A 25,335-nucleotide genomic window follows, 5' to 3' on the forward strand; every position below is an offset into this window, starting at 1 on the left:
CTATTTGATTTGCGCTGAGTTGTAATATGTTCGGACTGAAAAATTTTGAAAATAAGATAGATTGAATTATAATGTAATTACTTTATTTCATAATAAATCGCGCAGCGTTTTATATTTTTGCAGGGAAGGGATCACTACTGACGAATACCTGCAAGTTCATAGTTTCTCTCATCCGACATTTTCAATGCGTGGGCACTATATTGGAAATGTATAAATGCTCCTTTTAAGTAGCTTTCTGTGTGTTAGGCCGAAAATTTTAATACAATTTAAAATGTGCGTTAATAAAGGAATTTCTGTGTGTGGTGACCTACTGTTAGTTTTGTCGAAACTTTTCAGTACAGTCTAATATCATGGCTGCACAGGGCGTTTGAAATTGCTTAAACCAGATTTTTGTTCAATAGGCTGTGAAAGATACTTCAGCGCAGTATTTGTAATTTGATTTTGCGCTAAGACGAATATTATTGATGTCATAGAGCGTAATAAATTACGAGAAGAGTATTATTAAGCGACAATTTGCTGAATGACATCTTATTTTTAATTTTTGGGTGCAAATTTATACTGCGAAATTGAAGGTAATCGAAATAGAAGGTGAGCATAGTTTTTAAATTTCAGAATCAACATCGTGCTTCTACATCCCGAATGTGAAAAAATGCTTTTTCGATCTCTTCAAGTTGGCTTTCCAAAGTTGCATTTGATAAAGTTGGGCCTTCCTTGAATCAAATGCTGACAAAATTTATCTCCTTTAGGACGTAGATGATGCCGACGTCATTCCAGTGATGATACCGCTAGCAGCGACGCCATTTTATCGACAAGTAACGCGAGAAAGCCAACTTAACGATTTGCGAAACGCTTATTTTCTGCGCTCCATATATTGAAGAACGATGCGGATTCAACCATTTTCTAAGCCGGGCCTTCTTTGTCGCAGGCCTTCAATTTATCACAACAATCGTGTGTGTATAAACCAGAAATAAAAAATTGTCAGTTGCCTTTGGTTACCGACTCGACTTTCATCTTCAGAGACGATAGAAACGTGTATATAACGGCTTTTGGAAGCAAAATAAGCATCAAATAATTTGAAACACCCTGTATAGAAATTTTTTATGTTGGTTAGCATTCTGAGCGTTCTCGCAAAATTTTTCAACGCAACTGATAATAAGGGTTAATATAAAAAAAATGCATTTGTGTGGGACTTTTGCGCGTTTGGCAAAAACAGTCAATACAATCTATTATGTGATTTAAAGTAGAAGCTTCCTTTATAATGTACCCTTCTGCGTATTTTGCCAAAAGCCTTCAAAAGAATCTAACATGTTGGTTAGTGTAGAACGTTTTCATGTATGGCGGCTGCCTGCGCCTTTGGTCAAAAAATTTTGAATGCATTCTAACATCAGGTTCAAGATAGAAATTTTATACCCATTGTCGACTTCCTTGTTTCTTGCAACAACATTTCAATGCGACGTAATGTAGGTCAGTGTAGAAACTTTGTCTATATGGCAGCATTTTAGTTTTGCTCAAATGTTCGAACCCGGTAGCGACGCGGTAGCGACCACGCAGTAGCGACTGTTGCAAACGCCATCTCTAATTTTCTGCAAGAAACACGCCAAAAAAGCATTCACCTGCATCTGCGTGAGTATAAAACAACACACGGAAACGTGACGCTTGCTTCCAACCATTGATATTAGAGCGTGCTGGGTTTTAGGGTCCCGTTGCATCTGGCTATCGTCCCTACAGACTTCTGGAGCGCTTTTTCTTGCGTGCCCGATGTGTCTGTCCGAAACCCACCAAAACTGGCAAAATGTGCGTGCGTGCGTGTGTGTGTGTGTGAGACGTATGACGGCCGCCAATCAAACATGTCGCGAATGTCAGGCTGTATGCAGAACGTTCCATATCTCCCGCTGTGATGGGGAGCGGGGCGCAAAAGACATTCTGGTGGACACTTTGCTGACCAATAGTGCGGTGACGCAGAAGCCTTTAGTGCGGTGTTGCTGCTTGTGTTAATGAGGGGTGGTTAAGATGTTGATTAAGTACAAAATTATTTGTGAATCTTAAATGCTGGAACACAGGAGGACGTTTGGGAGGCATCCGTCTGATTCGACGCCTTTCCGCAAACACTCTCCAGCGTCCTAGACAACGAGAAGTACATATGTGTTGGGAGAAGTAGCGTAGTTGTTAGCACGCTCGGCTGCGGAACGGAAAGATGGTGGCTCCAATGCGATCATGAACAAAGATTTTTATTTCTTGTCGAGTTGCTGATGTAACGGATGCCGGACAGATCCATGGCCACGAGTATGAGCCATTAAAGGCATTCGCCTTAGTAGACTATAAAGAAGGATGTTTGACAGCCGCCTCCGAGCAGTGCTATAGGCGTTACCGTAAAAAAGTTACTAAATACGTTACTCATTGCGCTAAGAAAAAAGGAACGCGTTACCGCCCTACGTTAGCTGCAAAAAAAAACGTAACGCGTTACCGTTACCGAAAAAAAGTAGCGCATGTTACATTGCCGTTAATTCATTTTAATTATAACGTCTTCGGCTTAAGAAATTAACAACTTAATTTCGCCTTAAGGATTCAGATTTTAAAGACATTACTAACGAATTCAAGATTAGGTTTCAAAAAGCATTCACTCACATTTCTACCTCGGCATATCGCCCCAGTGTCAATGCTTTTCCTCCCTGTCTTAACAAGCCGAATTTAGTTTTAAGCCGCGAGGGCATACATGCACTCTTACTAAATATAAAAACAAAAAAGTCGAATGGCACCGATTGCATTCCTATTGCTTTTCTCCATCGGTACTCTGAGATGATTTCCTACTACCTTTATGTGATTTTAAATGCCTCACTTGATCAAAGTTGCTTGTTAGTCGCAAGAGTAGTGTCAGTCTTTAAGTCCGGTGAAAAGTTCAATGCTGAAAACTACCGGCCTATTTCACTTATATGTATGTGTTGCAAGTTGCTTGAGCACATAATAGCTCATCATATATCCAACTATCTTGAATGGGTCAACTTCTTTGTCGAATTTCACCATGGATAACACCGCTGTTATCCGTAATTCATTACTTTTCTCTGGCTATTCATAATCGTGAACAAATAGATGCAATTTTCCTGGACTTATCTAAGGCATTTGGTAGTGTTCCGCACAACTTGCTTATTGAGAGGCTAAAAGAAATCGTGACGCCGGACCTCCTTGTCAGTTGATTGCAAGCGTGCCTACAGAATGGCTGACAGTTCGTTGAATGGGGTGGAATGAGGTCTGAGTGTCTGGATGTTCTGTCCGGTGTACCGCAGGGATCAGTGATGGGACCGCTTTTGTTCCTCATATATATTAATGATATTGTTCAAAATGCTGATGAAAGTATCACTGTAAAAATGTTTGCCGATGACTGTACCATTTATTCCGTCATCAAGGATTCTTCCTCTCAGTGACTACTGCATGCCAATTTGTGTAAACTCGCGGACTGGTGTGAACAAAGAGCAATGAAAATCAATTCTTCTAATACCGAGTCAATGACAATTACCGCTAAGAAAGATCCTCTAAAATATGTTTACAAAACTGGATATGAATGCAGAAATGCAGTTACATCCATGAAATATCTAGGCTTGACAATTACTACCACTCTTAAAATAGGCATGCATCTCAATGATGCGTGTTCGTGCACGTGTTTCGTGCTTTATGGCTATTCTTCCTTTTTTTTTCTTTGGGGAGGGGGGGCGTGTCGTCAAGAGCAGGTGTTTTCTGGCATGCATGCGAGCCGTAACAAAGGTCGTCGAGAGAACCTGTTTGTTTATTTTCAACATCAACTTAGGTGCTCTGCGCTTCTTTTTTTCTAAAGAAAGTGGGGGGGGGGGGGCGAAGTAGGGGACAATTGAAGCAAAAAGTAACTAGTAACGGGACACCTCACGTTACCGAAAAATGTTTACGAAAGTACGTTACCCGTTACAGTTCTCATATGGTAACGAATACGTTACTAAGTTACCGAAAAAAGGAACGCGTTACCGATAACTCCGTTGGTTCATATTTAATGCGTTACCGCCAACACTGCCTCAGAGAACCGTTCACGTCAAGCGTAGGTCTTGGGTTCGGATCCTGTCGGCGGCTGGTACTATATTATGAAGCTTTATAGGAAATTGTCATTCATATAAACTAATAGGCTACCCACTTGCCGTAGAGAGTTTCTCTTTTTTTCTTCCTATGTATCAATAAGGGTTATATTCCGCGGCTTTTCTTATAATGCAGCCAAAACTACTGTCAGCACTTCGCGCACTTTTGCGTGCGCTCCCATACCGTTAGAGCGTATGGGGGTAGCGGTCTCGGTCGCAAAGGAGGTGCCCTCGACTCAGCGTGGCAAGCTCAGCCGGAGACCAGCTACCAAGTGACAAGGGGGTTGGACGTTTAGTGCCCAGCTTTCACAGGTCGGAAGCCAGAGACTGGGTCGGAGCCAAAGGTTCGCAAAACAAAACAAAGTTTATACAGCAAAGAGACGATACAAAGGATTTCACGAGCAGATACAAAGTGATTTACAAATACAAAGCAACTCGTGCAAAATAACAATCGAGAGAGATTACAATTTAACAAAATCTTTGCACCCATAGTGCGCTAAAAGAGAGAGAGAGAGAGAGACAAACAACAAAACACAATTTGTTCACCGGGCACTGCGACAGTCCGACGACTTTAGAAGCACGACGAGGCCGATCCGCAGTCTGGCGCACGTTGCCTCGCTGGTCCTTGGCTGGCCGAATAGTGTTCACCCGGGAGTCGAGCGGGCGCGCTTCTCAGAAGCTTAAACGACGGCTCGGGCTGACAGCGGTTTCAGCCCCTCATTTATAAGCGCAGCCCGCGTCTGTTTTTCAGTTTGTTCTTCGCGCCAAGGCAGGTGCGCACATACACGCAGTATCAACTGCACAAGCTCGTTCTCCTCGCGCCGGGCACGCGACCCCATTGGTCGAGCGCGGAAATCACCGTCCAGAAAAATCTAGGTCATTCTCGCCACGCGGAGTCATTGGCGCAGGATCGAAGGGGATAGGGTATCACTTTAGCGCGGACAAGGTTACACCATTTCCCACGACAACGAGCAGAAACATCTCCGACATTCTAGAAAAATCGACGCCGCGTGCCGCCACGCCTCCCTCGGCGCGGCGCCGGCGAGCTGAGTGGCAGCAGTACGCGCAAAGCTACGCGCTCTCCGGGGTTCCTTCCCCGCTGGTTTTTTGTTTTATTTTACAGCGCGCGGGCACGATTGCTTACGCGGTGCTCCCTTTCTTTCTAATATGCACCGAATTTTGTGACAACTGCAGAACCCCCAAGCGGGCCTGGTCTTCGTACGGAGAAGAAGGTTGTCCATTATAAAAACAAGCATGGTGGATAGGTAGCACTCGTTACTTAATGCATTAATAAACATAACGGCACTTTTTCAACGTCACAATGTAATGAAGAAAAGTTAATTCTCTTACATGGAATCGTACAGGTGCACCCGGTTACAAAAACATGAATACAATGCGCCAACCGCTCCACCAACCGAACAAAGTATCCAACAAATGAGGAAGGGAGCAGGCGGCCGTCCTACAGATTAACTATAGCCGCGGAATGACAAAGTTAGAGACTCTCTTCCTCTGTAACTTGCTCTGCATCGCCAGCTTCTCTTATATGTGTGTAAATATGAATGAGCTCGCACTCACTTCATCTCTGATCATGCTGATATTCTCTGTGAACATGTTCCTTGAAAAGCCCGCTTTTTTGCTCGCAGGAGAAAGACAGCAAAAATGCTGATGGTTCTTCTAGGTGCGTATGAGCGGACGAGTGTGGAATCTGAAGCCAAATCTGTCGCAGTGGCTGAAGTCTGCTTCCACAAAGAATATACGCCCCCTCACAAGGTAAGGCAATGGCTTCAAGAGACCCAGTTAAAGCTGATTGCAACAAAATTACTTCGCCATGAACCCACTGTTACACATTTCAAGGAAATTTGAATATGATTTTTTATGAATGTCTCGCTATCATTTACTGTCGTTATCACTTCAATCATTTATGGTGTGGGCAGAAATTTCAGCGGAGTTCTGTTCCCCATCACATAATACCATCAGACTTGAAGGTACGGTAAGCCCCAAAAATGACTCGCATCGTTTTGATGCTTACAGTTAGGTGCATTACCTGCGAAGGATACTTACTGAGATGTTCCCAGAAATAAGAAGCCGTCGGAGGGTACAGTCGCTATGGTTCTCGGCTGCTGAACCGAAAAACACCGGTTCGATGCCGGCCGCGGCGGTCGAATTTCGATGGAAGCGAAATGGTAGAGGCCCTTGTGCTGTGCGATGTAAGTGCATTTTAAAAACCCCATGTGGTCGAAATTTTCTGGAGCCCGCCACTACAGCGTCTCTCATAGCTAGGGTCGCTTTGGGATGTTAAACTCCATAAACCAAACCAAGGCAGAAACAAGGTTTTGTTGACGCTGTAGATAGAGTGTCGTTTGATTAACAGAACTTTAACCGTTACAAAAAATAATAAAGGGCTAAACCGCAAAAGGCAGCATGAACCAAATGCTGTTTTAAGTATTCGGTTGACTTTGTGTTTATACTGTATTCTGTGTTGGCATCTCAGGCCCGTACTCCAAATCGCTTCGCGTTTCAACTCCTTGCTGCGTGCTGCTCTTACTATGCTGAAAAAGTAAAAAAAAATTCGCAATAGAATGGTACTGAAAAGCGATTCGAAAAGAAAACTTGGCACCCTTGATCGCAAAAATTGGCGGTGGTTTACCTCTGGTTAAAGCTCAAGTGACGCGATACCTACAGCTGGCCCAGTCGAACTTCCTCAGTTGGATTGGAAAGTCAGTCTTTCGCCGCTTCGTTTCTCTGGGTGTTCCTTCTACATCGTAGTCCCACTTGACACAGCGCATGCGCACAGCTGTTGCAGTTCGGTTTCGCCGGCGCGCCGCACTGCCGGCAGCATCAGCTGCTCCGCACCACGTGACCCATCACGTGACCACGTGGCGGTGGCGGCGCCGCCACGCTGAAGGATCGAAATGCTACCGTAATGCAGCTATCGCTACAAAAACACATATTAGTTTCGCTATAGCTAGTCACGCTTTGCCTTGAAAGTCGCTGACTGCAATAAAGGAAAACGGAAATTTCTGTCCTCGCTGTTCGGAACAAACAATAGACACGAAAGATACTATTGAGACCGCAGCGGTGGCCGAGTGGTTGAGCATCCGCCTCGCATGCCGGAGGTGCGGGGTTCGATCCCCAGTGCCGTCGGGTACCCACCGGTGATACAATGAGTACAAGTTCTAACCAGGCCTGGTGCTTGGCTAGTAAGGGGTGAAATGCTTGGAAAAGGTGTCTCTTTGCCCACCTTGAGTTGTGGAAAATATATCCCGTGCCATTGCGCTCTTTGGCCATAGACTCTCTTCATCATCATCATCTTCATCATCATGGGGTGATGTATTCCATTGATAATGGAATACATCACCCCTTTTAATGTTGTTGGCCCCAAGAACTTCGAAGCAGTAGTTTATAGCCAATGCCCATCCGATAAGTACGTGTACTCACCACATCATAGTCTCCCCTCTCACCAGCTCCTTCGCTTAAAATGTTTATCTGGCAGATTTGCACTCAGGCTGACGTTTGAACGATCGGCCGAGGTGTCAGCTTCTGAAAAGCAGTCCTACCTCTTCAGCGTGGAACTAACTTTCTGTCGCACCATCACCGCCGACTCGCACGCCTAGGATATGCCAATTATTCCAACGTCGTAAATAATCAAAACGGTGAAACACCAAGAACTGCGGCTAGCTGGTTCTTAATCTTCTACATCGTGAACGTTCTCTCTGGTTTCTTAGAGGGGTCCTCATGCCACTTTTCTAGGATTAACCTTCCTGCATCATTTTTCCGAACTGTGAGCGTCACGTGAGCCTGTTCTGACGTAAATATCTCACTTTCTCGAAGTTTAGTTTGGGCCATTCTGGTTTAAAAATCTTTTACATCACAGGACTGATGTAGAGATAAGAGCAAGAGGGTCAAATCCAAGTCGCTAAAGAAGAAAAAGTTCCAGAAGTCCATGTGAACGGTATTGTCACTGTGATAATTATGACACGTGTACGTTTTATACCCCTCGATATTTCAAAACGTTATTGCCGGGCTCTGGAGAGAGAAAAATAACTAATTCAAGCGTACGCTCCTTGAATGCAGTGAAAAAGAAGAGAAAATTGCTTTTTGGCCTTTGTTTTACCCCAAAAGTTTATCGGTTTAGGGTATGTATTGTTAGATTTATTCTTATCGCCACGTGCAAGCGAAGTCCGTAGGCGAATGAAGGAGAACAGTCTCATAAAGAAGTGCGCTTCTTAGATGAATATGAGCACGAAAAAGAAGAAAGGAAACGGCGGCGCCACAGGTAGTAAAGCTCTCCAGGCACGTCCAACGCGTCGTCATGCCCCGCACTCGTGAGCGTCGGTACCATTCGGCCAGTGCGACGATGGCTGTTGATGCTTCTATGCAAGCAGGTGTTATCATGGCCACCTTTCTTCAACCACCACCGCAATGTCTGCTCTTGCACTCTACGGTAGTGGGAGCAGCGACCAATGGCGGCCAACAAAAATGAACAGAAGAGAAATGCATGGTTACAAATTAAGGCCCTCTACTGCGAGTTCCTCGCTTCTGATCTAAATGGAAAGTCTCGCGCGCGTCACACCGTTGACTGATTGCTCAAAGCCCCTCGGTTTCAGAAGCGGTTCTTGAATATGAATAACTTTTGCTAGCTGATACCAACTTTGGAAGACTGTCAAAAATTTCGGATTAACACTCTGAAACCCCTCTTCTTACCAAGATGATTCGCTATTTCGGCTCCTGATCATCTGATTCTACTAGTACGTTCGGGTTAATTAAACATAAATTTCAATAGAGGTTATCCGGGCAGCCACAACCACATATTTCGAAAAAAATTAACAAGCAACAATGCAGGCGACGACAATTTGCAGCGGGTATGCTCAGCAAACATGTACATGCATGGACCTTGTATTTACATAGTAGTTATTTAGAACACTAAAAAGCAAGCGTCTCAACAGCCTTAAAGCATATTGAAGAGAATGCATAAAATAGCGGGCAAAATACATTCTCGGGTCTTACCCTCGCAATCACAATCATTGATAACAACAAAAACAGACAAGTACGGTTGCAGGTACTAAATTTAAACGGTTTGTCATGCGTTCTCTCTAGTGCATACGGAGGTGACACCGAGCGAAATCGGACGCCGCAAGTGAAAATCGGCCCAAAAACCGAGCGGAAAGTGCGAGCCGCACGGTGATCCAATTTTTGCAGGAAGAAAAACTGTTACTGGCCGCTTGCAAATCCATGGCTTCCTTGTTGACGTCATGGTGCCGTGATGGCGGGCTCGAACAGATGACGGTAACCGATTACAGAAACTTTCGTTGTCGTTGTTCTTTTCAGTAATCAAGATCATGCATAACTCCCCGGCCAGGCTTCATATATGAACACCGCCACTGAAGTGCGGCGGCAATTTTTCCTCCATCTTGTCACCTTTCTTCTGTAAGATTTTCATAATTACTGAGATGATATTTCGTAAGTGACGCACAATGATATTTGACAAAAAAAAAGCAGCATCTCTATTAGGCTCCGTCTTTCAATTTTTCCTTGGCTCAGACAGGTAGATTGATGAAAACAAGAGTCCCCAAATATTATTTTATGACAGAGATGACGTTTCGTAGATTACACACAATAATTCTTCCCCCAAAAAAGTAGGATATCATTGCGGCCCCGTCTTGCAACCTTTCCTTGGCTAAGACAGGCAGAGTGATAAAAACATGAGAGCCCAAAATATAGCTTTTGTTCTTGAACGTGAAAATCTTTGACGAAGACCCAACGGGTTGGGTTTGTAGCTTAAACGGATACTCTGGCTTGTTGAGAGCTGACTGTTAAGCCATGGGTGATGCCGCAGTCTCCTCCTAAGAGACCGCCTTTTGTTCTCTTGCTTTCAGAACGACATCGCTATCCTAACCCTGAAGGAGGCGGTAAATTTCACCAGAAGAATTGCCCCTGTTTGCTTGCCGAAGGCTATGCACGAGCTGCCTGAAAACACGGATGTCTACGTAACAGGGTGGGGACGTTACAAAGGTTTGCTATTACCTCATCATGTTTGTGTTTTTCTGACATGCTCATCGCTTTGCTTCAGAGAACACACAATGTTCTTTACCCCTATTTTGCTTATGATGTAAAAATGCCGCAATTTAGACTTAACTAGACACATTTTATGTTCCACGCACAAAAAAACAGCCATGTCAATAGCGCGAGGACGGGAAGAGACATACTGGTGCCTTTAGAAACTACTCGATACATGGTACAGAGTAGAGGTGCAGCTTAGATGACATAACGTAGAAGTAAATATCCTTTTAAAAATAGAGCGAATTTCTAGGTCATGCCTTAAGGTTTCAAAGGTTGGTTTTAAAATGGTTTGGTTGGTTTATAGGGGTTTAACTTCCGAAAGCAACTCAGGCTACGAGAGACGCTGTAGTGAAGAGCTCCGGAAATTTCGACCACCTGGGGTTCTTTAACTTGCACTGACTTCGCACAGTACACAGGCCTCTAGAATTTCACCTCCATAGAAATTCGACCGCCGCGGCCGGGATCGAACCCGCGTCTTTTGGAAGGAAGGAAGGAAGGAAGGAAGGAAGGAAGGCCTCAGACGTTGCTGGCACATACCCACTACGGGGGAGTGGCCAAGACACAGGCGGTTAATTACTGGATACAGGAAATTTTTGACGGGAAAAGCAGTGGAAATAGTATGTAGTCTGAGAGATTGGAAGAGGGAGTAGGAGTAGAGTAGGATTCCGTAGACGTTTGAGCTCTGGACGCAAGCTCCCACTTAGCGGCGAGTGTTCGGCCGAGCGGCCGTCCAAACAGCTCGCGCAGTTTCTGCTTGCAGACGTCCCAGCTGGTCAAATCATCTTCGTGAGTCTCGTACCAGACGCTGGCGGTGTCTTTTAGATAGAAGATGACGTTCGCGAGCATAAGGGTCGGATCCCAGCGGTTGTACGTACTCACGCGTTCATACATGTTGATCCAGTCGTCCACGTCAACGTTGTCGGTGCCAGAAAATGTCCCAGGGTCCCGAGGGGAAGAAAGAACGAGCGATGGCATTGCCGATTGTGATGTTTGCTGGGAGGCGTCCTGGGTCATGGTGAGCGAAGTCAGCTGGCGGCCGCTGCGGAGCTCCGTCTTCGGTAGGCGTAGAGGAAAGCCGCACCTCCACCAAATATGTTGCGGGAAAGAATATATTTACAGTTATTTACAAAAACGAATGAACAGCTACGGGCGGCACTAAGGAAGGAAGGAAGGAAGGAAGGCCTCAGACGTTGCTGGCACATACCCACTACGAGGGAGTGGCCAAGACACAGGCGGTTAATTACTGGATACAGGAAAGTTTTGACGGGAAAAGGAGTGGTAATAGTATGTAGTCTGAGAGATTGGAAGAGGGAAGGAAAGGGGTCCAGTTAACTTGGAGATCGAAGACGGGACAATTGCTTAATGTGCATAATAGTACACAATGCCTGTAATGTTGCAATGTCTTACTGACTGAGATCGGGAAAAAGAAATTAGAATGGGAGTCGCTGCGTTTCTTGAAGAAAATTTTGCACAGCAGAGCGCACACTCCTGTCGCTTCGTCCAAGCAAAGAAGCGCCAATGGAAAGAACAACCGCGGAAGACACAGGCAAGCCCAGTTGATGAAATGGAATTTGCAAAAGACGCTTCCTCAAATGAGAAAAGCGGCGGCAGAACAGCAGGAAGTGATCTATTGTCTCAGGTTCGGCACAAAAAGGGCACATTGGGGAAGCTGCCAGTCCAGATCTGTGAAGGTAGAAATTTAGAAGGGGAACCCGGCAACGCAAGCGCGTGAAAGAGACGTCTAGTCTGCGTGAGCGCCAGTCTTTGCTACTCCAAGGATGCAGAAGATTCTGATATTCGGGAGGTGATGTAAGAGCCGAGGCAGCAAATTCCTGAAATATTGTGTAGCTGCGAAACCTCACCGCAGCTGTATATGCACACGATGGTAGGACAGCAACAATTGGGCCGCTGAGAGAGGCTCTTGCTAAGGAATCTGCAACCTCATTTAAGTGAAAGCCCATGTGACCTGGTACCCAAAGCAACCTTACCGAATTTAGATGCAGCGGAATCAGGAACTTAAAGAGGCGTAATGGCCGAGAGTCAGTGGGTGAGGATAAGGAAGAGCAAATGGACAGAGAGTCTGTCATAACCACGACCTGGGAAACGGTAGATTCTAATTTTCGTAAGGCTAAGATTACTGCTAATAATTCAGCCAGAAAAATTGGAGTGAAGTCAGGAAGACGGAGAGAAAAAGACCAATCCAGTGAAGGTGAAAAAATTCCCACACCTGCCTTATCGCGATCCTGCGAGGCATCGGTAGCAATAAGAACATGAGAGGGAAAGGACCTTAGGTGGTCCTGCAATAGACCCTGAAGAAGCGGGAAGGGCTGCAGCTTTGCATTCGATGGGAACATGTCATCGAATTCAATCTGGACAGATGAGGAGTTGTTATATATTTGGCGGACATCAGTGAAATGAATATTTATGCGATCAAGGAGGGACTACACGTAACATATCTGCGGGGTATGAAATCGAGACCAGGCAGCACCAAAAAAGGCGGAAGGTTGACTAAGAAATATTATACTGGAAGCGTGAAGAGGTGAGTCGCACAAATTTAAAAATGTTTGAACTGTTAAAAGGCGAAACCTAGCTGATAACGAAGGCATTCGCGCCTCAAGGTGCAGAACAGCATTGGCGACATATTTTGGATGCCCCAGACAAAGGCGCAACGCCTCACGCTCCAAAAGCACAAGAGGGCGAAGTTTATAGGCAGGAGCTCCTGAGAATAAAACACACCCGAACTCCAAAATTGGGCGGACGTACATTTTATAAATCATCAGAAGCGTATGCCTTCTCATGCCTGACCTAGCACTACAAAGCCTGCGTAGGATGCCAATGGCCCGAACTCCTTTTGCAGAAACTTGCTCAATGTGTGGCCGCCAGGAGAGAGTAGAGTCGTATATTACACCGAGATACTTCACCGTCTGAACTTGAGGTATTATGTTATTTCTATAGACCAGGCAGATGTTTACAGGAACAGAAACTGGAAATACTAACAATGCGCATTTCTTCACATTAAGGGACAGATGAATTCTTCCTAGCCAGTTGTCAAGAACATTGAGGTAATTTTGCAGGGTTCGATAAAGAGTGTGAATGTCACCTGCTGATGCAAAAATGCAATATCGTCGGCGTACACATAAGTTTTCACATTTTGAATGCATGGAATTGAGCTTAGAAAAATGTTAAAAAGAACAGGTGAGAGAACTGATCCTTGCGGAACACCTCTTGTCTGTGGAAATCTCCTTGAGGAAACACCATTTTGGCAGCAGTAAAATTCTCTATTTTCTAAAAAAACAGAAATCCAGGCTACAAAATAGCTTGGGAAGTTCAGTTCCTGTAATCTTAGTAATAGAGTCGAGTGCTCCACGCTGTCGTATGCTTTACTGACATCCAAGGTGACAAGCGCAGCAAACTGTTTTCTATTGCGAGCTAATTTAATACAACTCTCAAGGTCAGTATGAGCACACCAAATTGAACAACCCGGCCTGAAACCAATTTGACATGGATTCAATACAGCATTTTCTGAAATGAATGACATGACACGGCTGAGAAGGACCCTTTCCACCAATTTCACTAGGTTCGATGTTAACGAAATAGGGCGTATATTGTCTAAAGTTAAGCCCTCCCCTTGGTGTTTAAGCAATGGAACTATTTCAGCAAGACGCCACGCATGCGGTATCCAAGGACCTTTAATAGAATGGTTAATTAGAGCCAACAGGTCTGCAGGAGATTCATTGAACAAAATTTTGATCATAGATGAAGTGACCTTATCGGGGCCAGGAGCCGCTGGGGATAAGCGCAGAACAATTTGCGACAGCTCAGGCATAGAGACCTCAGTGAAATCACTTGAGGTGCATGTGAATATAGTAGGAGAAGGTAAAGCAGATGTAAAGCGAAGCTCTAGGCCACACGCAATATCTTCTAAGGCCTTTGCGATGTCAGCAGGGGACTGAACGAGGGATTCAATGTTGGCAGTCGGAGGAATCACCTTGTTGCGCCTCATGAAATTAAACAAAGCTCGTTTACTTCCTGATTGGGAAAGGAAATCATAATGATTTGTATTATACTCCTCCTTTGCACGGGCGACAGTGCGCTTAAATGTTGCTGCAACATACTTATAATCCAGCCAATTTTTTGGGCATTGATTGATGAGAAGTTTCTTCCAAGCTGCTTTCCGTCGTCTATATGCACGCGTGCACTCAGGATTCCCCCAATTGTTCGCGATTGCACCCTTTGTTCTCTTAACCAAAAATTCAGACGTTTGCCTTGCATGGTCCAGTACTGAACATAGATGTGCAGCCTTGCTTTCGGCACTTATCTGAGCGCGAGTGTCTGAAGTGATTTGGAGGGCTGATTTTAGAGTGCCTTTAAAGCAATTGTAATTTATTAACGTGCGCTGATGTCGCTCAGGAAGAGTTAATTTACACGCAAACTTGAAACTAATCGGTAGATGATCACTGTTTGTTGCACAGTCAAAAGGCGCCCAAGACATAACGGAGACTCCTGGGGAGGAAAAAGTTAAATCCAAGGCAGAGCGGCATTGACTGCGAACAAACGTAGGCAATCCGGAATTGTTGCAGATCAAGTTGTTGCCAGAATCCCAATCAAATTGCCTAGAACCAAAGCTGTCTGTTTTAAACCCCCAAGTCACATGGTGCGAATTGAAGTCGCCAAGTAATAGAACCTGAGATCGGCTACTAGACATGAGTGAGTCAAGGGGCCGAGTGTCACGCACACCAGACGGGAAATATGCATTAGCTACCGTAAAGGGCTGTTGACCTGGGACACTGAGGTCAACCGCAAGGATTTCACATTCATTGTCCGCATATTGAAAAGAAATGCATGCCCTGTGGCAAAACTTTGTAGATATGAGCACTAACAACCCTCCCCCTCGTGATGACCGGTCAAGCCGGAACGGATGGTAATCCTTGAGATGATAATTGAAATTCGGAGTTAGCCATGTTTCCTGTAAAGCAACTAAATCTGGTAGAAGCTGATTGCATAGGCAATATAAATCTATTGAAGCTGAGAATATTGATCGACAATTCCACTGGATTACACTTAAGAACCCTATCTTGGCGGAAGTGCCGCAGCCGCGACTGCCTTTTCTAGAATACTGGTCTTAGCGTTTTGACTTGCGTTACTTTTCTTTGTCTTTGACTGGGGGCAAGATGGATTTGCAATATTCAGAGGAGACCCACTTCGTTTCTGGGCGCGGAGATCAGACTCCATATCAATACAATCCATAGAGGATGCGTCCATAACGCTATTCGAAGGAGAGGGCTGAGAGGCCTTTTGTTGCTTACATTGTTTTTGGCCCTGTGGAGCGGAATCCATTACTACAGAAGGAGGGGTAGCTTCCGAAGCCAAAGAAGACAAGAGCGGAGTGGTGGACGCCTGCAGAAGATTGGTCATCTGAGCAGCTATGACCTGCGAAATGCACGTGTACACGGTTTCCATAATGCGATCCATTGCATTTGCCACAGCTTTCTCAACTGCCGCTGTAATAGCCTGGGACAAACTAGAATCCATTATGGGTGGGATTTTGGCGGCCACACTAGAGTAGGCTGAGGCTCTCTCCTTGACTGCGGCAAAAGCCTCTCTCCGCGTGCATCTGCGCTTGTCTCTAAGCTCGAGCACCTGAACTTCTTGTGCTCGTGCAGGACAGTCAGGCGAATCAGCAGGATGAGCACCGCTACACAAACAACACTTCTCTTGCTGTTCAGGACATTCCTCTCTGCCATGACGTTCCCCCCAGGCACAGCAGCGTAAGGCCGATTTGCAGGCTTTGCCGCTGTGGCCAAATCGCCAGCAGTTTTTACACTGAAGGGGCCGAGAGTTAAAGGCATCTACTCGAAAAACCAATGGCCACACCTTAATTTCTGACGGACAAAACATTCCTGCAAATGTGGCAATGACGGACTATGTAGGAATTTTTACTCCGTCAACCAGCCTGCTGCATCGATGGACAGCAATCACTCCCGCAGGCGAGAGGTTCTCAAGCGTTTCCGCAGGGCTCAATCGAGAGTCGACCCCTCGGACCAAGCCCTTGGAACATGTTAGATGAGGCGGAATGAATGCGCTCACCGGGTGGCTGGCGAAGGTCGTGCACTTTAGAAGATCTTCAATACAGTCTTTATCCGACGACCGGCACAAAACACCACCCCTGCCGAACTGCCGGACATCGGTAATGTGCATAAAGTGCTTCGATGTGGACTGAAGGGCCGCCTGCACTGCCTTCGGGTTGTTCAGTCGGATAGCGCCTCCATCGGAAGGCACTAATGCGACTGGAATGCTCCAAACACCGCTGCGGAAAAAGAGATCAAGTGGGAGCTGGTCTTTAGGAAGAGATGCCGACCAAGGGGAAAACCCCTGGCCAGGAGAAGAAGTCGACATTAAGCTCTCGTCCCGCACCCAATCACCCCAGAACAGCAGCAAACAGGCCCAGACAAAAAGAAGGAGAAATTTAGCAAGCTAACGCAACACCGCCAGGTACTTAGCCACTGCCCCGCAGCCTGGGTAGCTGAGCCACGTCACTGCGCTGCGTGCTCAACACGCAACCACTGATCGTCTTTTGGGCCGGCAGCCGAGCGCCATAGCCACTCAGCCACCGCGGCGACTGGTTTTAAAAATGGGGGGGGGGGATAAATTATTCGGTAAACTGCGCTATTAATTAGTTGAAACATTTTGTCAGAGGCTAGGTGTAGCGTTGTATAACTAGCAATATTTTTTCTTTCGATTTCTCTCACCAAATCGACATTCCTCTTCGTTCTCGCTCTTATACGGTGCTTTCTTCTTCCTCTTCTTCCAAGCTGAAGAAGCGAGGACGGTAGTCTCATATTTCCCGGGCAGGCGGCGGCGGCTTAGCGCTAACGCCACCTCTCCTCCCACCGCTGGACGGCGTTCATAATACGAAAGTGGTCCGAGATGGCACTAAATGTGCCGCACATGAGGATGAGATTCAGAGCTTTCTGGAAAGTAGGAAGTTCATTGTTGAAGTGCAAAAATGTTTTGGGATTAACCCTTCCCCCGCTTACATCAGCATCGGTGGCAGAAAGGCAGGAAACGCAGAAGCAATATGAAAAAGTTATGACGTTATGATACGACCTGTGTAAAAGGAACATTGAGGAGAACCCTATCAAATTTTTTTTGTTAGCAATATCTGATAGTTCGGCATTTCATGGCTTTGTTGACGCTTTCCGGGAGCGAAAGATGCATTTATTTCAAAGAAATTTGGATTCGAAGTTGAAAAAGCTTTTTTCCCGCCGCTCCGATTCAAACTCTAGAACTCTTATGACGACACGGAGAACTCTTATGGCGACACAGAACGGAGTGACGTGAAACGTGACGTAAACGGAGACTCCGTGATTTCTGGCGGCTAGCGGGGCGGTCTAGCAGCTGCCGAAATGAAAGCTACCGCCGCCGCACGTTGAAGGCATCTATCGGGGGTCGCCACCGTCGCTTCATTTACGTTTGCACAGGCGTCTTGCCAGCGTTACGATGGATCCCGTTCCCGAACAGAACGACGTAGTTACGCAAAAACTCTGGCCTGCATTTCAGCGACCTCAGCCCCACAGAGCGTGCGATGCTTTTGAGGGAGCACGGTTAGGTTAGGCGCCGGCGGGTGGTTTCCCCCGTCCTCAGAGAGCAGCCGTTGCAAACTAAATATCATAACCCCAGTGCGGGGAGTCGCGAGGGGTGCGTTGCGCCCATCGGAGGCTGGCCGGGGCTTTGGGGCCAACGGATTGTGATTCCTTGAACGGAGCGGTTGCACGGCGCAGCAGGCAGCGTCGAGGTCTTTCACTGTTGCAAGGGCGAAGTTATGTATTCATTTTTTTGCCACAAAAAACAAATGGGTGCTCGACGGCGGTCACGTTTAAAGTCGGCGGCTTAAAACCAAAGCCGGCGCACGAGGCTTCAACGGCTTCCGCTAGATCCAACGGGTCCACTGGATCTGGCTCTCTCGCCAACATGCATGTACCTTCAGATATGTACTGTGTAAGGATTAAAACAGCCGAGCTCGAAAAGAACAGCTCCGCCGAAGTGCCGCAGGTATTGAATATAACGCGCACCTCGCCGCGGATCCAAATCAGTCTGGCCGGGCCGGCGGCGGCTGGCGCCCTCGGCGCGAAATAGATACATGCTTCAATCTCCCCGCCAATGCGGTTAGAGTGCGCCGAAGCCGCCGAACGCGTCGGCGGTCAAGCGCAATTGGAGTATAGAGGGTCTCGCTTTGACCGCCGTGACTTCGCCGTGCAGGGCGCGCGCGCGCGCGCCTCGCCGCAGCATAAACTCCCTTAACAGATCCTGCGCGTAACCGCTAACCAACATATTCAGCGGCGGCATCCATGGGAGCCACTGAAACTCCCCGCCCACTCACTAAATAAAAGAAGTCCGGTGCCGAGGATCGGAATCGAACCAGGGCCTTCGGCGTTTAAGGCGGATACGCTGCCGCTCCGCCACGACGGCTCAAGTTACAGCCGTCAATAAAGGCGCATGTAGTGAATGTACTCTTCTGATGCAGAAATCTCCGCACTTTTGCTAGGAATATCCTGGCCTAACAGAGGTAGGCCATCAGCAATTTTTCTGCACTGCCTTGTACCTTGTCTCCCGTCCCTAATAAACGATTTCCGTTAAGTAGTTTGAAGTTGACTGGCACAGCCGGGAATGTTTCGCCGGGCAAGCGTGCGAATACACAAGTGCTGCCTTGTACGATCACCGACCATCGTGCCATCATAGCTTTTCATCGACCGTGGCGATCATCTGACAAGCCTTAACAGGCTCCTTCAAAGGTTAACTAGCACTTGAAGCGGCACTTGGAGTTCTTCTGCTGTTCGGCGCTTGCAAATCGAAGCGCGTCAAAAACAAAAACAAGGGGGACGCAACGCTCATAGACGCGAAGAGCCATAACAAATCGACTCTCTCCTGGCCGCCTGTGGCGCCGCCAAGCATCCTTTTTCTTTGCTTCGAACATAGCTACCTAGCACGGATCGTCTGCATTCTGCCTTTTCTGACGAATTAAATGTTTTCCAATCCAATTTGCTTCCAACATTCAGGTTGTCTTTTGCCTTCCTTCCTTGAGTGATAAAAATGCACTATTGGTTTTAAAACAAAACTTACTTCAATATTGATCTGCGCAACCTACCTCTGCCAGCCTCAGAGATTCGCGGTCCAAATAGGATGGAAAATTCCTACAAGGTGGCGTCTCTTGTCCTATGGCGTCACCACGCTGGTACTTGCGAGATTGGCCTGTGGTGGCGATACCTGTATTTTGGTTCTTGCTATTTTCTTCCTTAGAAGAGCTTTGTTTTCAGTAAGAGCGGCGTTTTTGTGACCAGGAGCTGGTAGCCTATCGATACAAGCCAACTTCAATTTCTCCTCAGTGTCCCTTTAATGCAGTGTAAGTGACCGATGAGCGCAGGCTCAATGGAAGCAGGGAAATTCGAGTAACCGGTGCCGTGGACGCTTGCGTATATATGGTAACAAACTGCAAACCAGTTCGTGCATCCCAAATAAAGAGATGCTGCAAAGAGCTTTCCGAACAAACGCCCTTTCCGCTGCCCAGGAGAAAGTATAGCGTGCTCTTACTTTTCCATTGCTAAGAATGGTCGTCAGCGCATACGCCAAGACTCACTTGGCCAATTCACACGACGGACTGTTCGCCCGCGGTCCGCGCATCACGTGTTCATGCGTCACCAAGCAGAGAGGCGTTCTTTCTACCCGCGGACTAGACAACCAAGGAAGTTCAAGTGCCTCTCTCCTCACGGGATCTAGCGGCGGCCCGCGAAGATGCGCGCGCTAGCTCAGGCAACCACCGCTCTTGCCATTATTTCGGCTGCCGAATTTTTCTGAGTGACGTTGAGCTGGCGCGCTGTTTTGACAAGCTCAACTGCGCTCGCTACCATGACAAATCGATCGGCGTGGCTAGCAAGACAACCCAGGCCATTGAGGAATTGGACAAAGGGCCTTACCTGCACCATTCAATCGCACTCATGGGTAGGGAGGAAAAAACAGTTTGACCAGCGTTGCCAAACACTTTAAAATAATAGAGAGCTTTAGTTTCACGTACCTACAGAGTTCACGTACGCAAACGTGAGAAGTCTACGTAGCATACGCGGATGTCGTTTCAAACCCTTTATTTGCACGTAAGCGACAGACGCAGCGCGTTCTTCGTAGCGCTATCTACTGAGAGATGAAAAGACTGCTATAGCCACTCTAAGACAAGACGAGTCAAGGTCAAGCCAGTCGGACTGCGTCGGAGCGCTGCTTCGTTAGGCTTAACAGCTGGGAAATCGCCCTTATATCTGAAAAACAAAAGCTATTTGTCGATTGAAACTTTATGCGAGGGTAAGAATGGGCAAATCGAAGGCGTATACAACAGTTCAGAACACGATATCGCGTCGAGGGATTAGCGACGAAGCTGTAATCGCTGTGAAGCGGCGGGCAGGGCACAGCCATGTTGCTCAACGTTAAGTACGCAAGCAACGCAAAGACCGCAACGTAAAAATCCGAAACTCACGTACGTACGTCAGACTCGCGCATACCCTTTGCGTTTTGTGCATGCGCACTGGTCACCCGTAAGTGCTCTGCGTACGTGAAGCCTCTACGTACGTGAAACTAAAACTCTCTATTCTAGCAACACTGGTACACCCAGCGCGTCGTCTGCTCTTTTGGCCCGTCGCATCCGCTTGATGTCATCGGATCGCAGGCCAGCTTTTAGTGGCGCATGAACACGTGTTGCGCGGGCCTTGGGCGAACGGACCGTCGTGTGAATCGGCCTTACTAGACAGTTCTAGTTGACCGGAGAGACGGTCCCGCTCCGCTCATGGTAGCACGGTAAGCGGCAGCGGAGAGCTGACACTGAAATCATTTTTAGTTTCGCGTGAAACGAATTTCTCTTAGCGGAGGAGGGCTCTCGTAGCGCCCTCTGTGCAACTAAACTGGAAGCTCTACATCTGATAAACTAAAAGGGTCATCATTTCTTTTCATACTGTAAAACATACCCTTTATGTACCATTTTGTACGCAGTTTAAAGAAATTTAGGCAGCAGAAATGTTTTCAACATATATTGATGTACTTCGACAGATCGGGTCTTTTCGATTTCCAAAGCAAGCCAACAGCAGCTCTAGCCAAGGTTGTACTAGTTTTTCCCGACGTTGGTGTTGATTTCACGAGCCAGTGTACGTATGTACGTACGTCTTCTACATTTGTTTCATCTACAAAGACGATGCCAAAGCCAAATTAACACCGCTGGGCAAAATAGTCGACGACGAACTCTGCGTGCTTGCCTTGTTGAAGGCAGCCATCTTGCTCCGCTGCCGGAGGCCGTCTCGTTAGTCTCGCTCCGCTAGCGTCGTCAGCGAGCGTAACGAGAGGTGCGCTCCAAGCGGGTTGCGCATGCGCAGTTGTATTCCCGCTTAGCTGTCTGAGCGGAGACGGGCGCCGCTCCGGTCAACTAAAACTGTCTACTTTCTCAAACTCCTTACACGCTCCGCTTATCCGCCGAGAGCTAATGGCCTTCACGCGCATCAGCTTTGGCCAGAGCAATCCCCGCGGCATTATTGCTTTTGTCGATAAATACGACATCTTAAACTTTCCTGCAGTTGTGACATGCAGATGGAACAACATTTTGCAAAAGCAACAAAAAAATTCAAATTGCCTGTCAAACTGTTAACTTTTATTACCGAAAAGGAAGAACTATATTTATAACTGGCAGAATCTTTCCTTGGATTCACTAGGGAATTCTCCATCCCATGCGATAGCAAAGCAAATGTATCCCATATCGCTCAGTAGCCAAATTTGCCTGAAAAGTGAGTGACATCGAGGGAAATGAGAACCAGCTTCTTCATAATTTGTCTTATCTGGTCTGTGCAAACAAATCATCTTTTTTGGCGAGTTTGTTTTCATGCTTCAGTCATATCTTGATATCAACGACTCTGTCTGTGAAATGGAAGCCAGTGTGCTAGTTTATTATTGTATGGACGTGGAGACCTGTCTTGGAAGCCTGTTCGGTTGCCACAGGTTGTCTCGTTGGGTTTAGTTTTGATTTTGGCGCTTTCTAATATGACGAGAGGGCACCTGTAGAACTTTCGAATTTGGCCTGTCTAGCTTCAATTGAAAAGGTTAGTAAATCCACGTGAGCTATAATCCTTGGTAAGCTGAATGAAAATTGAAGCAATATTAGGCATTTTTGTTAAAACTAGAAAAAAATTGATGCATTCGCAAAAAAATTGCGAAATTTGCTTTCACTTCTACGAGCTAACATGCAATGAAAGCGGTGCTCATAAAACCAGGAAAGTTTAAGGCACAGTCACCCATTTTTACAGAGCTATGCTCGCCGCTCATCGATATTTAAATCTACGACCTCCAAGAAGCATTCGCAATCTCCTCAAAGCGTTTTTCTGTCTTTTCTTTTACGTAAGCGGGCAGCGAAGATCTGGCTCCGCGTCTGAAGCAGCTGCGCACCAGGACGATGTCAAACAAGACATGCAACGATGATTACGGGTCTGGAGTCCCCGACAGCGTTCTGTGTGCCGGCCATGACTTCGGTTCTTCCTGCAAGGTGAACTTTGTAGAGCGATGCCATAAAGGCTTTGAGTGCAAATGGCATGTATGCACTGCCACGCCGTAATGAAGCGCGAGCAGCGCTTACTTCAGAACTAGTATACACTACCGTGGTGCATGATTTTGTGCAAAATACGTAATTTTACATGCTCGCGTCGCAATTGAGACCGGTATAACATTCAGTGAGCAGTCGAAGGCGCCAGGCGAACAATGCTTCATGATGACAAGCCCGTTCTCATTCATGCCCAGATGTGTGTTCCTATGTTACCCTAAAATTGAGAAAGTAAGGAAAACCTACAAATAATATTAAAAAAATAAGTGCAACATCCACTAACTACGTTTGTGCAGAAGGGCGCAAATATATTTTGTTAGTTTTTGTAGCGATAGCTACACTACGCCAGCCACTTCGCGAGGTCAGCGTGGCTTCGCGCTGAGGCATGGCACCACCGCTCCGTCAGCTGTGCGCATGCGCGGAGTGACGTCATAGCCCGAAGCTGGTGTGCGCGCCGCGCGCCTCACTGCTGCGCCGACGACGGAGCAGACGCCGCCCGCCTCGTCGGTGGTGTCCATGCGCGGAATGACATCAGAGCACGCAGCTGGTGTGCGCACCGTGCGCCTACAATACGCTAGCATTTCGAGCCTTCAGCGTGACGGCGCCGTGGCCACCGTGTCAGCTGACATCGGCGCGGCAAGTGGGGGAGGAGTTGAGAGGAGGAGGGAGGAGAGAATGAATCCACGTACAGGGACGAAGGTGAAGAAGGAACGCCCAGCGAAACGCAGAGGCGAAAGACTGACTTTGCAATTCGACTGAGTGAGCTCCACTCGGTTAACTGAAGCTATCGCGTCACTCCAGGTTTAACCAGAGCCTAAACCACAGCCATTTTTCTTTCAATGTTGTAAATCTCTGCAAAATGACTCACAGGCTCAAGAACAACATAAACGCGGAAAAGTGGTAACAAAATACTATTCTATATACGTAACGCGACAGCAGAAATACGTATTCCTGATACACTCACACCACCTCCGTGGCCCCCCCCCCCCCCCCTCAAACATTTTTGCTCAGGCAGTTGCTGAGAAAAAAAATGCAGCGATATATATGAATTAACCCAAAAATATTCTGCCAGCAGTTTGGAACAGGTAAGAAAGGGAAAAATACATTATGTTGATTCACCGACTCAGATCCAGCATTATTAGGCCGCGCATGACGCACAAATATATAAGGTAGAAATAACCATCTTGAGTTTAGTAAAGATATTATCTGACACAATGAATGCGACAACACCCATCAGAACTGTCATAGGTAGTATAAAAAGAAACTAAAACTCATTTGACGTCACTCCAAGCAAGGCGGTAATTTACCGCAAACGGAGGGTACCCGCCGCAGTGGCTCAGTGGTTACGGCGTTCGTCTACTGATCCGGAGCACCCGGGTTCAAACCTGACCAGGCGGCCGCATTTCGATGGAGGAAAAACGCAAAAAGCGCCCGTGTGCTGTGCGATGTCAGTGAAGGTTAAAGATCCCCAAGTGGCCGAAATTATTCCGGAGACCTCCACTATGCCACCTCTTTCTTCTTTTATGCATTCACCCACTCGTTTAACCCTTCCCTTATGGCGCGGTTTGTGTGTCTATAGAGATATGTAACAGTTACTGTGTCATTTCCCCTCCTCAAAAAATAATTTTTCAAAACGAGAAAATTTGTTACTCCCTTGAATGTGACATCTGCAATTAATATGCTCATAATTACTGATGTAGGCCTGAGTATATATCTCGAAGATACGTTGTTAAGAACTGTGTAATCACTAGACGCGCGTCTATCATTTGCGAACTTCGCAGTGTCGAACCGGAGTGGCAGCACCCCTGTCTTACACGCCGGCGGCCCGGGTTCGATTCCCACTTATTCCCAAATTTGCTTCTCTTATTAGTTTAATTACCATACAAGTGCGGATAGTTTTGCGGACAGCCTCTGTGTGCAACTTCCGTCAACGCCACACTTTCAAAAACTCCGTCCACACCGCTTTGAGCCAAGAAAGTATTTCGCCTGAAAAGAGAGATACTGAAGCTTCTTCCATTTCATCATGGTATAACCCATCTACGTAAATACAGAACGAGGCTAATTACTTCGCGCAGTGAAAATTTTATCCAATGTATGTGGGAAAAACACCGCCAACACTGCCTCAGTGTTCGACTTCAGAGCGTTAGCTACAGGAGAGTCAAGTGGTTACGTCGGTGTGCTCAGCTAACGTGGTGAAGACCAAATCCAAACATCCGCGCATGTTTCCTTTCCGGAACATCCCTTCTAATTACAGGACTACAGTGCGGCGAGCGGGACATAGAAGGACGCAAGCAGGGACACAACACAACACTGTCTTGTGTCCCTGCATGTGTCCTTCTATGTCCCGTTTGCGGCGCTGTAGTTATGAAACATCGTGACCAACTCGTAATCCCTTCTAAGAGAGAAGCAGCGCCATTTACCTCATAGATTTTGCACTGCTATTGAAACTTACAGCCGCCTTCACTATATCCGGTGTATTACCTCGTTATATCAGTAAACAAATTTTATAAACGTGCGCATCACAACACACGAATCGTTTGACACCACCCGGAAACCCCTGCGAGA

The 25,335-nt window shown here is 46.7% G+C and overlaps 1 protein-coding gene across 1 annotated transcript in view; it reads left to right on the forward strand.

The window, feature by feature from the left end:
* LOC144121824 (chymotrypsinogen A-like) overlaps positions 1-25,335 on the forward strand; it is a 40,092-nt gene that overhangs the window by 6,426 nt on the left and 8,331 nt on the right. The window contains exons 3-5 of the mRNA XM_077655236.1: positions 5,738-5,864; positions 9,971-10,106; positions 22,577-22,716. Of these exons, the coding sequence (XP_077511362.1) occupies positions 5,738-5,864; positions 9,971-10,106; positions 22,577-22,716 (403 nt within the window). The remainder of the gene's footprint in view (positions 1-5,737; positions 5,865-9,970; positions 10,107-22,576; positions 22,717-25,335) is intronic.

The sequence above is a fragment of the Amblyomma americanum genome, chromosome 2 (genome assembly GCF_052857255.1).
Source record: "Amblyomma americanum isolate KBUSLIRL-KWMA chromosome 2, ASM5285725v1, whole genome shotgun sequence".
NCBI classification, from domain to species: Eukaryota; Metazoa; Arthropoda; class Arachnida; order Ixodida; family Ixodidae; genus Amblyomma; species Amblyomma americanum.